At 35.9% G+C, this 14,735-nt stretch overlaps 1 protein-coding gene across 12 annotated transcripts in view; it reads left to right on the plus strand.

Moving 5' to 3' along the window:
* Positions 1-14,735, plus strand: part of LCORL (ligand dependent nuclear receptor corepressor like) — a 168,900-nt gene that overhangs the window by 40,024 nt on the left and 114,141 nt on the right. For all 12 annotated transcript variants that reach the window (XM_058722990.1, XM_058722999.1, XM_058723002.1 and 9 more), the window contains exon 2: positions 14,122-14,187. In XM_058722990.1, coding sequence (XP_058578973.1) covers positions 14,122-14,187 — 66 coding nt within the window. The remainder of the gene's footprint in view (positions 1-14,121; positions 14,188-14,735) is intronic.

Raw genomic sequence — 14,735 nt, forward strand, 5'->3', positions numbered from 1 at the left:
CAAAAGGGCAGTTGGAACATAGAACAATTCAGCAATATGCTGAAGTTCAGTAATAACTTAAGAAACTTCAAATTAAAATGATAAATGATTTTATTTTCATGTGTTTGATGAATATAAAGTTGGATGATACCAAGTTTTGGTTATTTGGGGAAAATTGGAACTCTTTTTTTTTTTTAATTTTTGTTTTTTAATTTTGTTTTTGTTTTTAATTTTGCAAGAGGAAGAACATGAATGGGGGAGGGACAGAGAAAGAGGGAAACACAGAATCCAAAGCAGGCTCCAGGCTCTGAGCTGTCAGCACAGAGCCTGACACGGGGCTTGAACCCACAGATTGCAGATCATGACCTGAGCCTAAGTTGGACACTTAACTGACTGAGCCACCCAGGTGCCTCTGGAAAATAGGAACTCTTAAACATTGCTGATAGACTTGTAAAGTGATTCAGCCATATAATGCCATATGTGGGAAAGTTGAAAATATGCATACATTAGGACCAAGTAATTCCACTTACAGATTTCCATGCACAAGAAACTAACACTTGGACAAGATGACACATTTATGAAGATTTTTAATGCAGCATTGTTTATAATACCAAAAAAAAGTGAAAAGTCACATAGCCCTCAAAAAATGTATAAACTGCATATACTTATATAAATGAATTCTATATTAGGGTCAAACCGAATGCACAAGGAATTTTTGTTTTTTGGTAAGGGTGATCTAAATTATGTAAATCTCTGCTGAAAACAATGAAAAAACGTTAGATTTAAAATATTAAATTTTTTTAATGTTTATTTATTTCTGAGACAGAGAGAGACAGAGCATGAGTGGGGGAGGGGCAGAGAGAGAGGGAAACACAGAATCAGAAGCAGGCTCCAGGCTCTGAGCTGTCAGCACAGAGCCCGACGCGGGGCTCAAACTCACAATCCATGAGATCATGAGCTGAACCAAAGTCGGTCACTCAACTGACTGAGCCACGCAGGCACCCCTTAGATTTAAAATATTAAAGAACTGAAAAGACAGTTGGGAATACCCAGGCTAATGTTAGAGGTTAAGTAGAAAATAAAGGCAAAGCTATTTAAGTTTGAAGTCCTTTTTAAATATTGTATACTTGTGCTTTTCTGGTTAACTAGGCAAAAGGATCAGAATCCAAGCCCAAGTTTGTCTAAGATAGACATTCTTACAGATCTTCTGCAGATTAAGCTAGGCTTCTCAGGGCCATGCCTTCAGTGTAAAAGCAACCAGACCTAAAAATCATCCTTCCTCTCTGTAGTTCCGAAACTGTTGCCTGATGAGCAGAACAGGAAAAGGTGAAAAATATATGAGATTGAATTTGTCACAGACTGGCCTACTAGCAGATCTGTATCAAGTCAATCAAGGAACCTCAAGCTATAATATTGGTTTGAAGTGTTACTATGGTCTGAATTTTTGTGTTGCCCAAAATTCATATGTTGAAAACTTAATGCCCAAAGTAATATTAAGAGGTGGAACCTTCTGGAGGTGATTAGATCATGAATGTGCAGCTCTCATGGGATTGGGATTAATGTGATTAGTACCCTTTTAAAGGTGGCCCCAGAGAGCTAGCTCACCCCTTCCACTTATGTGAGGACACACAGAGAAGTTGGCCTTCTGTATGTAACCCAGGGGAAAGCCTTCACCAAAATCTGACCATGCTGGCACTCTAGCCTGGACTTCTAGCCACCCAATTTCTGTTATTTTGTTGTAACAGCCTCAATGGACTAATACAAATATTTATTAGTTTCCTACTGTTATAACAAATTAACACAGATTTAGTGGCTTATGGTAACACTAACACTAATTTACTATCTTAGAGTTCTGGGGTCCGAAGTCTGAAGTGGGCCTCAGTGGGCTAAAATCAAGTTGTTGGCAGTGCTGTATTACATTATGAGAGAAGCCCCAGGGAGAATACATTTTCTTGTGTTCTCCAAGTTTTAGAGGTTGCCAGCATTCTGTGGCTTGTGGCTTCTTTGTATCATTACAGTTTTTTAATGTTTATTTATTTTTGAGAGAGAGAGAGAGAGTGAGCACACGAGATGGGGCGAGGCAGAGAGAGGGGGAGAAACAGAATCCAAAACAGGCCCCAGGATCCGAGCTGTCAGCTCAGAGCTCCATGCAGGGCTTGAACTGACAGATTGTGAGATCATGACCTGAGCCGAAGTCTGACGCTTAACTGACTGAGCCATACAGGCACCCCCACCTCTTTTCATCTTTAAAGCCAGAAATGGCCAGTTGAGTCTTTCTGATGATACCATTTCATTCTGACTCTTCTGCCTCTCTCATCCCAATTCAAAGCTTTTTATGATTATAGTGCATCTACCAGTATGATCTTATTTTAAGGTCAGCTGATTAGCAACTGACCATTAAATTCCATCTGTAATCTTAGTTCCGTCTTGCCATGTAACATGATTTATTCATGGGTAGTGGATATTGGAACATGAACATTTCTGTGGGACCATTCATTATTCTACCTACCACAAGATGGTTTCTAACTGATAATTGCCTTTACATGCCTTCTGGAAACCAACAGTAAGCATTTTGGGAAGGGGGTACATCCATCCTAGGCCTTAGGGAATATTTAATCTTTTGAAGGCAAAAGCCAGTAAGTACTGAATTAAGTGAAAAAAGAAATAGGCAAGATAAGCAAGAACCAAGAGACAGCAGAACACACTCATATGCTGTAAGATACTTATCTTTGTTATTTTTATTTTTAATTATTGTTTGGAGTTTATTTATTTTGAGATAGAGCACAAGTAGGGGAGGAACAGAGAGAGAGGGAGAGAGAGATATTCCTAAGCAGCCTCCACAGTGTCAGCGCAGAGCTCAATGCCAGCTCAGTCCTACGAACCATGAGATCATGACCTGAGCCGAAATCAAGAGTCACACACTTAACCAACTGAGCCACTGAGTGCCGCTTTATTATTTTTTGAATGTTTTGATATTTTGAGAGAGAGAGACAGAGTGAATGAGTGGGAGAGGAGCAGAGAGAGAGAGAGGGAGGGAGGGAGGGAGGGAGGGAGAGAGAAATCCCAAGCAGGTTCCATGCTGTCAGTACAGAGCCCAATGTGGGGCTTGATCCCAGAACTGTGAGATCATGACGTGAGCCAAAATCAAGAGCTGGTCACTTAACCAACTTAGCCACCCTGCCCGTTCCCAGATACTGATTTTTAAAATGATTATGCTTAACCATATTTAAAAAATGACAGACCTCAATATTTGCAAGGAATGGGGAGCTATAAAAAAAAGATGTTAAATATTTAGGGCACCTGGCTGGTTCACTTGGAAAAGCCTGTGACTCTTGATCTTGGCATCATGGATTTGAGCCCCATGTTAGGTGTAGAGATTACTAAAATAAATAAAAGTTTAAAAAGGATGTTAAATATTTTAAAAAGAACATAGTAAAACTTGTATAAATAAAATTATTAAACTGACAAATCAGCATATGAACTTCTGCCTCTGACCAGGGGAAAGTTGGAGGGCTTGGACTTATCCTCCTGTGTAGACAGATAGGAAACTGAAGTATGTACTTAAAATCATTTTTTTTTTTTCAGCATTGGAAAACAGGTAACATAGAAGTGTGATCCCTGAGAAAAATGGAATTAATGATATAGGCTTTATGATCACTCCACATTTTGCTTGGAGGTCATATCCAGACTGTAGCACAAGCAGGATGAACCCAAAAAGAGCCCAGTGGTCTCACTGACTTGAGAAGATAGAAATCAGCATTCATAGTGTTTCAAGTGGCTAGAATTTGTGGGCCCATACTACCAGAAAGCAGGCAGCTACACAGAAAAAGAGGTCAAGAAACCAGCACGTGTTAATGCACGAATCTTTAAAAACCAGTTAATGCATATGTAATATGACATTCCACAAGGGCTGATAAATAACACTCTTAGAAAAAAATGATTACCAATGAGCTGTAATCTGAACAATTTCCAGGACGCACACAGGGTTGGGAGTCATTCAGGTTCCCACCAACCAGAGTAAGAACAATCATGGAATACAAGAGGTATTCAGTGGAGATCCATGAAAGCTAAACATAGTAGCAGGAAGACTTTTTTTGCTTCTGTTTGAAAAACCTTTTTTAAAAACCTCAAAATTATCTTCAAGTATTTTAACTTCCTGAATAAACAAAGTATGCCACTCTTTAAAGGAAAAAAAACCCCAGCACTCACAATGTAAAATTCATAATGTCTGGCATTCCACATGCAATTATTAGATGTGCAAAAGAGCAGGAAAATGTGTCTCATCAGGAGAAATTGATATTAATAGAAATTAATAGAAATTGATAGTTAATAATTAGACTAGAAATAATAGAATTAGCAGATCAGGATGTTAAAACTGCTTTTAGAATTTGCACAGTGTACTAACGGATCAAGGGATAACACACATAATGAAGAGCAATATGGAGAATGTAAAAAGCAAAACGGTGTAAAAAGGAAACAAATGGTGCTGGATCAAATAGATGTCAATATAGAAAGTATAGAAAAAAAGATGTCTGTATGGAAAAAATATCATTCCTATCACATCATTCACAAAAAAATAATCAAAAAGGACCATAAACCTAAATGTAAAACTTAAATCTAAAACTTTTTTTTTTTTTAATTTTTTTTTTCCAACGTTTTTTATTTATTTTTGGGACAGAGACAGACAGAGCATGAACGGGGGAGGGGCAGAGAGAGAGGGAGACACAGAATCGGAAACAGGCTCCAGGCTCCGAGCCATCAGCCCAGAGCCTGACGCGGGGCTCGAACTCACGGACCGCGAGATCGTGACCTGGCTGAAGTCGGACGCTTAACCGACTGCGCCACCCAGGCGCCCCTAAATCTAAAACTTTTTTAAAAAGGAGCACAAGCAGAGGAGGGGCAGAGGGAGTAGAAGAGAGAGAATCCCAAGTAGGCTCCACACTGTCAGCGCAGAGCCCAGTGTGGGCCTCAATCCCATGAACCATGAGATCATGACTTGAGCCGAAATCAGGAGTTGGACACTTAACCAACTGAGCCACCCAGGCACCCCTAAATCTCTAAAATTTTTAAGAGAAAACCTTTGCAGCCCTATGGCAGCACTAAAAATCTGAAGAGGTATAGCTAATAAACTAATGGTGGCAATATAATAGAATACTAAAAATTGTTATTTAACCTAAAACAATACTGTGGGAGGTGAGAGTCAGAGAAGGGAACATATGATAGATGTGACAGAAAACAAATAACAAGATGATAGTTATAAACCCACTGATATTGATAATTACATTAAATGTTAATGGTCTAAACATTTCAATTAAAAAGTAGAGATTTACAGACTGGATAAAAATGGAAGATTCAACTGTGTGTTGTAAGAAACTCCATGTAAGTATAAAGGGATAACATAAAGGTTAAAAAGGATGCAAAAAGATAAAATAAAAATGCTATGGGACATCTGGGTGGCTCAGTCAATTAAGTGTCTGACTCTTGGTTTCAGCTCAGGTCATGATCTCATGGTTTGTGGGATCAAGCCCCATGTCGGGCTCTGCACTGATAGCTCAGAGTCTGCTTGGGTCTCTCTCTCTCTCTCTCTCTCTCTCTCTCTCTCTCTCTCTCTGCCCCTCCTCCACTGTCCCCACCTCTCAAGGAAACAAATGGTGCTGGATCAAATAGATGTCAATATAGAAAGTATAGAAATTTATATTATCTCAAAATAAACTTTATTATCTCAAAAATGAGTTTATTATCTCAAAAATAAACTTTAAAAAATTTTTTTTAAAAATGAAGAAAAACGCTAATCATGAGAAAGTTGTTATGGCTGATGTGACATGAGACACAGTAGACATCAAGGAATAGGGCTTTAGAACAAGGGTAAAGAACATTTTGTTAATGATGATGAAGTAAATTCACAAAGAACCAATAAAAAACGTATGCACCAAAAAAACCCCACATATAAACACCTAATTAACAGAGCTTCAAAATACACAAAGCAAAAGCTGACAACCCAATGGAGAATGATCTACAGAAATACAGAAGATTTCAAAACAAAACAAACAAAAAAACAAAACTGTAGAAGACTTAAAGAACACTATCAGTCAAGTAGGCCTGACATTCATAGTACAATCTACTCAATAACTGCAAATACACATTCTTTTCAAGTGTACATGGAATTCTCCAATGTACTTCATATGCTACTTGTAAACCTCAACAAATATAAAATGATTGCAATCTTACACAATGTGCTTTATGGATCACAAGGATTCAGTTGGAATTTAGTAACAAAGATTTCCGGAAAATGACTAAATTTTTGGAAATTAAACAACACATTTATAGCCTGTGTGTAAGAGAAGACAACATAAGAGAAATTGCAAACATTTTGAACTGAATGAAAATGTAAAGATAGGTGATCAGAATTTATGAGATGGAGCTAAAATAATGAATATAGAGAAGCTTATAGCTTTAAATGCTTTTATTAGAAAAAGACAATTGGGGTGCCTGGGTGGCTCAGTCAGTTGAGTGTCTGACTCTTGATTGCAGCTCAGGTCATGATTCCAGGGTTGTAAGATTGAGCCCTGCATTGGCCTCTGTGCTGAGTGTGGATCCTACTTAAGATTCTGTCTTTTTCTCCCTCTGCCCCTCTCCTTCTCACACTTTCCCTCTCTAAAAATAAAAAATTTTTAAAAGGGCAATGGAAAAAATCTGTGATCTAAGCTTCCTCCTGGAAAACTTAGAAAAATTAAGTGCAAATGCAACAAAAGTAATTAGAAGGAAGGATGTAATAAAGGTATGGCAGAAATCAAAATCACAGAAATGGATGGACAATAAAGAAAATCATTGAAACCATCAGTGGTATTTTGAAAAGACCAATAAAATTGCTAAAATTTTGTCTGGGCTGATTAATGAAAAAGGAGAGAAGATACTTAAACCAATACAGGGGGCGGGGGGCACTTAGCGCGGTCAGTTAAGCCATTAAGTGTCCAACTTTGGCTCAGGTCATGATCTCATGGTCCGTGAGTTTGAGCCCCATGTCCAGCTTTCTGCAGACAGCTCAGAGCCAGGAGCCTGCTTCGGATTCTGTGTCTCCCTCTCTCTCTCTCTCTGCACCTGCCCTGCTCGTGCTCTGTATCTCTCTCTCTCTCTCAAAAATAAACATTTTAAAAATTAAAAAAAAATACTGGAAATGATAGAGGGCTATAACTACAGATTCTACAGACATTAAAGGGTAATAAGAAACTCTTTTGGACAACTTTCTGCAAATAAATACTATAACTTATAAGATACCAATGGCCAAAAATGACTTAGGTAAGAAATAGATAATCTGAGTATTTTTTATTGATTAAAAAAACTGAATTATAATTTAAAACCTTACCATAAAGCAAACTTCAGGTCTGATTTATAGTTAATGAATAAATATTAAAATATACAAACTCAGGGGGCGCCTGGGTGGCTTGGTCGGTTAAGCGTCCGACTTCGGCTCAGGTCATGATCTCACAGTCCGTGAGTTCGAGCCCCACGTCGGGCTCTGTGCTGACAGCTCAGAGCCTGGAGCCTGCTTCCGATTCTGTGTCTCCCTCTCTCTCTGACCCTCCCCCATTCATGCTCTGTCTCTCTCTGTCTCAAAAATAAATAACGTTAAAAAAAATTTTTTTTAAATATACAAACTCAGGAAATAGAGAATAGCTATCTTCTCGGTTTGCTTTATGAGGCCAGCATTATTCCGTTACAAAACAGAATAGAGACATTTCAATAGAAAGAATGCTAACAGTTTTTAGTCATCAAGGAGCTGCAGATTACAACCACATGCACAATCATTAGAGTGCGAAAGTTGATAAGGTTCTGGTGCAACTGGATCTCTTGTATTATTACTGGTGGGAATGTAAAAGACTACAGCCATTTTGCAAAAATGACTATTTGGTTTCTTAAAATTTTAACAACAAACCAAAGCAACTCTACAACTAACTTCAGCAATAACAATCTTAGATATTTATTAGAGAAGTATGATATATTTATAAAGATTTATACATGCATGTACATACCAGCTTTATTTATAATAATCACACATTCTAAATAACCCAAATGACCATTAACATGAAAATTGATAATTTATAATATATCCATATAACAGAATACATCTCCACAATTAAAAGGAAAATACTACTGATACGTGTAACACCATGAATAAATTTCAGACTATTGGTCAAAAGAAGCAAGATACAAAAGAGTGTATATTTTGTGATTCCATTTAGATGCAGCTCTAGAAAAGACAAGTCTAGTTTATAATGACAGAAAATAGATTAGTGTTTCTTTGGGCTTTGGATTATTTCAGGCAATTTATTCAAAATGGCACAAGGGTACCATTTGAGCTGATGGAAATATTCTGTCTTGATTGTGTTCTTGATTAAATGAAAGTATGCATTTGTCAAAATTTATTGAACTTTATCCTTAAAATGGATACGTGGTATTGTATGAAAATTATATCTCTTTAAAGTTGACTCTAAATCAGAGGGTATGTTTGTCAGATTGTACAATAGAGGGAATTTGTGAAATGGAATATATATATATAGAGTAGAAAAAATTAACCATAATACAGTTATGAAAAGAGAGAGGTAAAATACAGAAGAGAGCAACATAAAGTATATAATGAGGATGACTTAGACACTTTTATTCAGTCTTATGAAGGGTGTTGTCAGCAACAGATGCTCACTAAAGGAATTAGTTTACGCAGAAGAAAAGTAGTCCAAGAAGCATGCTTTGAGTTATAATAAGTAACGAAGAGCAAAGACAAGGGTAAATATGTCTCTAAACATAAAACAACATAATGCTCAGGAAAGTACACAGAGCGATAGCGTATATAGGGAGGAGGTCTGAGTCTTGCAATGATGGGTAAAGATTTGATTAACTTTAGATTTATATCCTAATTTCAGGGTTAACTTAAGAAAAGCATAGAAATAAAGGACACAATTTTCAAACTGAGAAGAACAAATGGAATGAAGACTATTCAGTCAATTCCAGAATTTGCAAGAAAGGAGAGAAACAGAAACATAGCACCTTGATACAAATAGAAAAAAAGTAGATAAAAATTTAAACCCAAATATATTGGTAACTTTTAAATTTAAATTACTAACTTCAGACAAAATGTCAGAGTATTTTTATTTTATTTTTTCCCTCAGTGTTTTTAAAAAGGTATTCCACATTAACAATACAGGAAGTTTGTAAAATAATTGAAAAAGACCTATCATGGAAACAATACCAAAAAATGTTTTATTTTATAGCTGTATAATATTAGACTATATAGTCAATGTATAATATTAGACCATATAGTCTAATGCAAAACTCATTGCTAGAAATAAAATAGGTGACTTCATAATTGTATAAAGTTCTATTCACCGGGAAGCTATGAAAGTTATAAAATTATAAACACTTGATAATACAGCCTCAAAAATATATAAAACAACAAAGAAATAGAAAAAGTCACAATTTTATGGAAGATTTAAGATACTTTTCTCAACAATTGAGAAGAGACATAACAGAAATGAATAAGGATAATTTAAAGAGTACAGTTAACATGCTAACCTAATGAACAAATACAGAATGTTGTATCCACCAATTTAGAGTGCGTGTTCTTTTCAAGTATATGTAGAGAATTTTCAAAAGTTGTCTGTATCAACCATATAAACAATCTCAGAAAATTTCAAAGGATTGAAATTATATTGGGCATTTTCTTCAAATAAATTAAGAAATATGCTTCCAAAACCCATGGGTTCAAAAAGTAGTCATAATAGAAATTAGGAAATATTTTGACCAAATGATGAGAGAATACGAATGTATCAAAAGTTGTGGAATGCAGCTTAAAGGAGTACTTAGATGGAAATTGATAGCTTTAAATACATGTTAGGAAAGAAGAACAGCTGAAAGTTAATGAGATAAACATTCATTTAAAAAGGAAAAATAAGAGCCAAATAAACTCAAAATAGAGGACATGAAATAAAAGCAGGAGCATAAATTAGTGGATAAGAAAACACACATACAAAAGAGAAGATCAAGAAATCACAAGAAGGTTCTTTTTAAATTAAAAAAAAAATTGAGAAATCTTTAATGAGCTTGATTGAGAAAAAAGAGAAAGCATAAATAACCAAAGTAAGGAATAAGAAGCAAAAAGGACACAGCTGCTGATGTTGTTGGACATTAGATAAGAACATATACTGAAACATTTTATGCAAGTAAATTGAGAAATATAGTTGAAATGGGCAGTAACGTAAGAAACAATACTTTGGGTGCAGGTGGCTCACTCAGTTAAGCCTCCGACTTTGGTTCAGGTCATGATCTCGTGGTTGGTGAGTTGTTGTTTTTTTTTTTTAATTTTTTTTTTCAACGTTTTTAATTTATTTTTGGGGCAGAGAGAAACAGAGCATGAACGGGGGAGGGGCAGAGAGAGAGGGAGACACAGAATCGGAAACAGGCTCCAGGCTCCGAGCCATCAGCCCGGAGCCTGACGCGGGGCTCGAACTCACGGACCGCGAGATCGTGACCTGGCTGAAGTCGGACGCTTAACCGACTGCGCCACCCAGGCGCCCCTCGTGGTTGGTGAGTTTAAGCCTTGTGTCAGGCTCTGTGCTAACAGCTTAGAGCCTGGAGCCCGCTTCAGTTTCTGCATCTCTCTCTTTAGAGGATCCGAAGCAGACTCCTCACTGAGAACAGAGAACCTGATGAGGGGTTGTACCCACTAACGTGAGATTATGAACGGGGCCAAAGTTGGATGCTTAACCGACTGAGCCCCCCAGGTGCCCCAAGTGGTGTTATTTTAAAAGAATGTAGCCAACATTATATTTAATGATGAAACTTTGAATGCTTTCACATTTAGATCGGACATAAGTAGTTAACCTTAAAAATAAAACTGACAGTTATTTTACCAGCAAAAGATGGATTTATTTAGGAATAGCAGAGAATTGTCATCCTGGACAAGCAAGCTGGGGCAAAACCATAGGCAAGTCCCCTGAACAAGTTTCTTTTTTTATAGAGGAAAAGGAGGAAGTTGGGTGGGCTCTTATAAACATTGGAGCCAACTGGGAGTTCAGAGTATAGTGGACTTTCATTGGCTGAGTTATGGCAGTCTCTCATTGGCTAAACTGTTGCCAGGGGAGGAGGAAAGCCTTCTTTTTTCCTTCTGGGACAGTCAGGTAGTATCCACATGCAAAGTCCCTCTCTTCATTTAGGCTGCAGTTGACAACTAGTGATAGGACATGAGAGTTCCCACTGCTGGCCTCCTGCCTCCTTTCTAAATGAAATTTCCTTTTATTAATTTTCACGAAGTCAAGGATGTCTACTATCATCACTAATTTTCAGTATCATAATGGAGGCTTTAGCTAAGGTGGTAAGTCAAGAACAGGAAAAAAGAAAGCAGAAAGGATTTGAAAGGAGAAAACAAAACTACCATTCTCTATAGATGATGTGTTTGTGTATGTAAAGAATATCCAGATAAGTTTTTATAGAGAATTTAGCAATGTTGCTAGATATTGAGTCAATATACAAACATCAATTATGTTTCCATAATTGATTTCCAGAAACAAAACTTTTGATTAAAGATGTTTATGGTAGCACCAACACTATGCACTATGAAATAAGTATTAACAGGATATATGTAAGACCTTGGTGTTATCTAGGGAGGAGCTGAGAAACTCAATAAAACAAAAGTGTAAGTCCTTATTTGTTTTCTTCTTTTCAAACAAATCTAGGAAACATTCAACATTTAAATTCAGTTGGCTTACATAGGGAACACATTATATAGGCTTATACATTTTGTCCAATATATGTCATAGAAAAACATCTTAAAATAATTGTTTACAATGTTATTTTTGGAGCACATTGGTAAATAGAATATCTTAGTAATAGAAAGAGATTTGGGGTTCTTTCAGTCTGAGTCTTTACCCAAACTGGAAGTCTTTTATATAGCATCCTTTTTTTTTTTTTAAATTTTTTTAAATGTTTATTTTTTTTTTGGTTTATTTTATTTTTTAATTTTCTTTTTTAATATGAAATTTATTGTCAAATTGGTTTCCATATACAACACCTAGTGCTCATCCCAACAGGTGCCCTCCTCGAGGCCCATCACCCACCCTCCCCACCCTCCCACCCCCCATCAACCCTCAGTTTATTCTCAGTTTTTTAAGAGTCTCTTATGGTTTGGCCCCTCCCTCTGTAACTTTTTTTTTTCCTTCCCCTCCCCCCATGGTCTTCTGTTAAGTTTCTCAGGATCCACATAAGAGTGAAAACATATGGTATCTGTCTTTCTCTGTATGGCTTATTTCACTTAGCATCACACTCTCCAGTTCCATCCACGTTGCTACAAAAGGCCATATTTCATTCTTTCTCATTGCCACGTAGTATTCCATTGTGTATATAAACCACAGTTTCTTTATCCATTCATCAGTTGATGGACATTTAGGCTCTTTCCATAATTTGGCTATTGTTGAAAGTGCTGCTATAAACATTGGGGTACAAGTGCCCCTATACATCAGCACTCCTGTATCCCTGGGGTAAATTCCTAGCAGTGCTATTGCTGGGTCATAGGGTAGTTCTATTTTTAATTTTTTGAGGAACCTCCACACTGTTTTCCAGAGTGGCTGCACCCGTTTGCATTCCCACCAACGGTGCAAGAGGGTTCCTGTTTCTCCACATCATCTCCAGCATCTATAGTCTCCTGGTTTGTTCATTTTGGCCACTATGACTGGCATGAGGTGGTATCTGAGTGTGGTTTTGATTTGTATTTCCCTGATGAGGCATTCTTGAAAGCTCTCTCTGGTGATAGTTCATTCACTTTCTGCCTGAAATTTCTACTATTGGAACTGAATCGTTTCACGAAGATTTTATTAAGTACGTGTTTACCAAGTATCATGATAACTATCTTGTCAAATCTAAGACATCAGTTGTAAGTTGTATTATTTCTTCATGTTCTACTAAATGAAAAAAATGTTGCCACTCCTTGGCTATAACACACCATTGATTTTAATATACATCTTGATTTCAAAGATACTAAAAAACATTTTTTTTAAAGCATCTTATGGGGGTGACTGGGTGACTCAGTCGGTTGACCATCCAGCTCTCAATTTTGGCTCACATCATGATCTCATGGTTTGTGGGATCGAGCCCCATCCCGGGCTCCTTGTTGACAGCATGGAGCTTGCTTAGATTCTCTCTCTCCTCTCTCCTTCCCCTGCTTGCACACGTTCTCTTTCAAAATAAATAAACATTTTTAAAAAATAAAACATTTTATGATTTATGAAACATTTCTATAGAAGTATTTCCACTGTTTTATAATTTAGGAATACCACTAAAAAAAAATCTACTTTAGTTTTCTTTGTTCAGAGCCATCATGCTACCTTTAAGTTGTTTTCTTCCCTAAGTTCCTTTTCTTGGTTTCCTGGTTATTTTGCCGTTCTGGTCATTTTTCTTGAGATGCCTTGTATTTTATTAAGTTGCTTAAAATTGAATAAGATACAGGTACAGACTTCAAAAAGAAAATTGTAAAATACTAAAATCAGTATATTCAGAAGGTAGAATACTCTTGTAAATTCATGAATTAGGGTCTTGTTAACCTGACAAGATATTCAGTAATTTTTTCCTTAAAACAAGGCAATCCATAACCATGAAAAAATTGTTGTGTTTTCATTTATACAAGTATTTAGATTTAAATTTTGTACATCATACTTTTCACAGCAAGATTTTCTCATTCATTTACTCATTCTTTTAATTGGGGTTAAAGATGCTACTTTCTTTTACGTTAACATTTTTTATAACAAATATAAACTGGAATGTAGTACATGTTTGGTTTTTTATTCTGTCTACAAAATTATTACTGCTTATAATATTTCAACCTCAGAATATTTCTAAATAACAAAGATATTTACTTGTTTTAGTTGTGAATATTTACATTTGAATATTTTAATTTCACAATCATGTGATTTCTGATAGTCATTGTTTGATTGTTTATTGTGTGTTGCCTACTTCAGCTTAATACACGTTAAGGAAAAATGACACCTTATAATATGTAAAATTTATAAGTTTCTAAATCACATAGAGTTCATGGTTTTTGATTATTATAAAATTAACTCTTCCAGTAGGTTATATATTTTTCTCTCTTTTACAACACAGGTTTTGAGAGTATTTTAGAAGGGCTTTATGGACCACGGCTACGAAGAGACCTCAGTTTATTTGAAGGTAATGCTTTTTAAATTTTATTTTAAAACTCTGTCCCATTTAATAAACGAAAAATGGTTGTTCTATGCTAACTTTATATTAAATATGAATTTGTGGTCTTGTTTAATTAGTATTTTTAAATGAATAAATAAAATCCAAATATTTTGTTTTATAAATCTTTTTAAAAACTTTAGTACACTGATCAAAATGGAAACTGAAGCTTGTTTTTGGCTTAATGGTACAATTTAATTTTTATTACATATTATGTGTCCTCACTTAAAGAAGATTTAAGTAAATATTTTCTGTTGCTCATGAGATAGGCAGCCTGGAAATCAGATTGTCATTCTGAAAAATCCTGCCATGTGTGTTCAGAATCTTATATTTATGTATAATACTATTTGTTATGTAGTATAGCCATCTCTTTCAAATGCTGTAGCATAAATCCTAGTGGAAGATTTTGATTTATGATATAATTACTGTGATACCCTAGTTCAGTTGTTTTATTGCTTGCTTGGAAATGTAGAGCACTAGGAAAGAACAGTTTTGTAGACATCTGAAATTATATTCCT

This window comes from Neofelis nebulosa, chromosome 3 (genome assembly GCF_028018385.1).
Source record: "Neofelis nebulosa isolate mNeoNeb1 chromosome 3, mNeoNeb1.pri, whole genome shotgun sequence".
Classification (NCBI taxonomy): domain Eukaryota; kingdom Metazoa; phylum Chordata; class Mammalia; order Carnivora; family Felidae; genus Neofelis; species Neofelis nebulosa.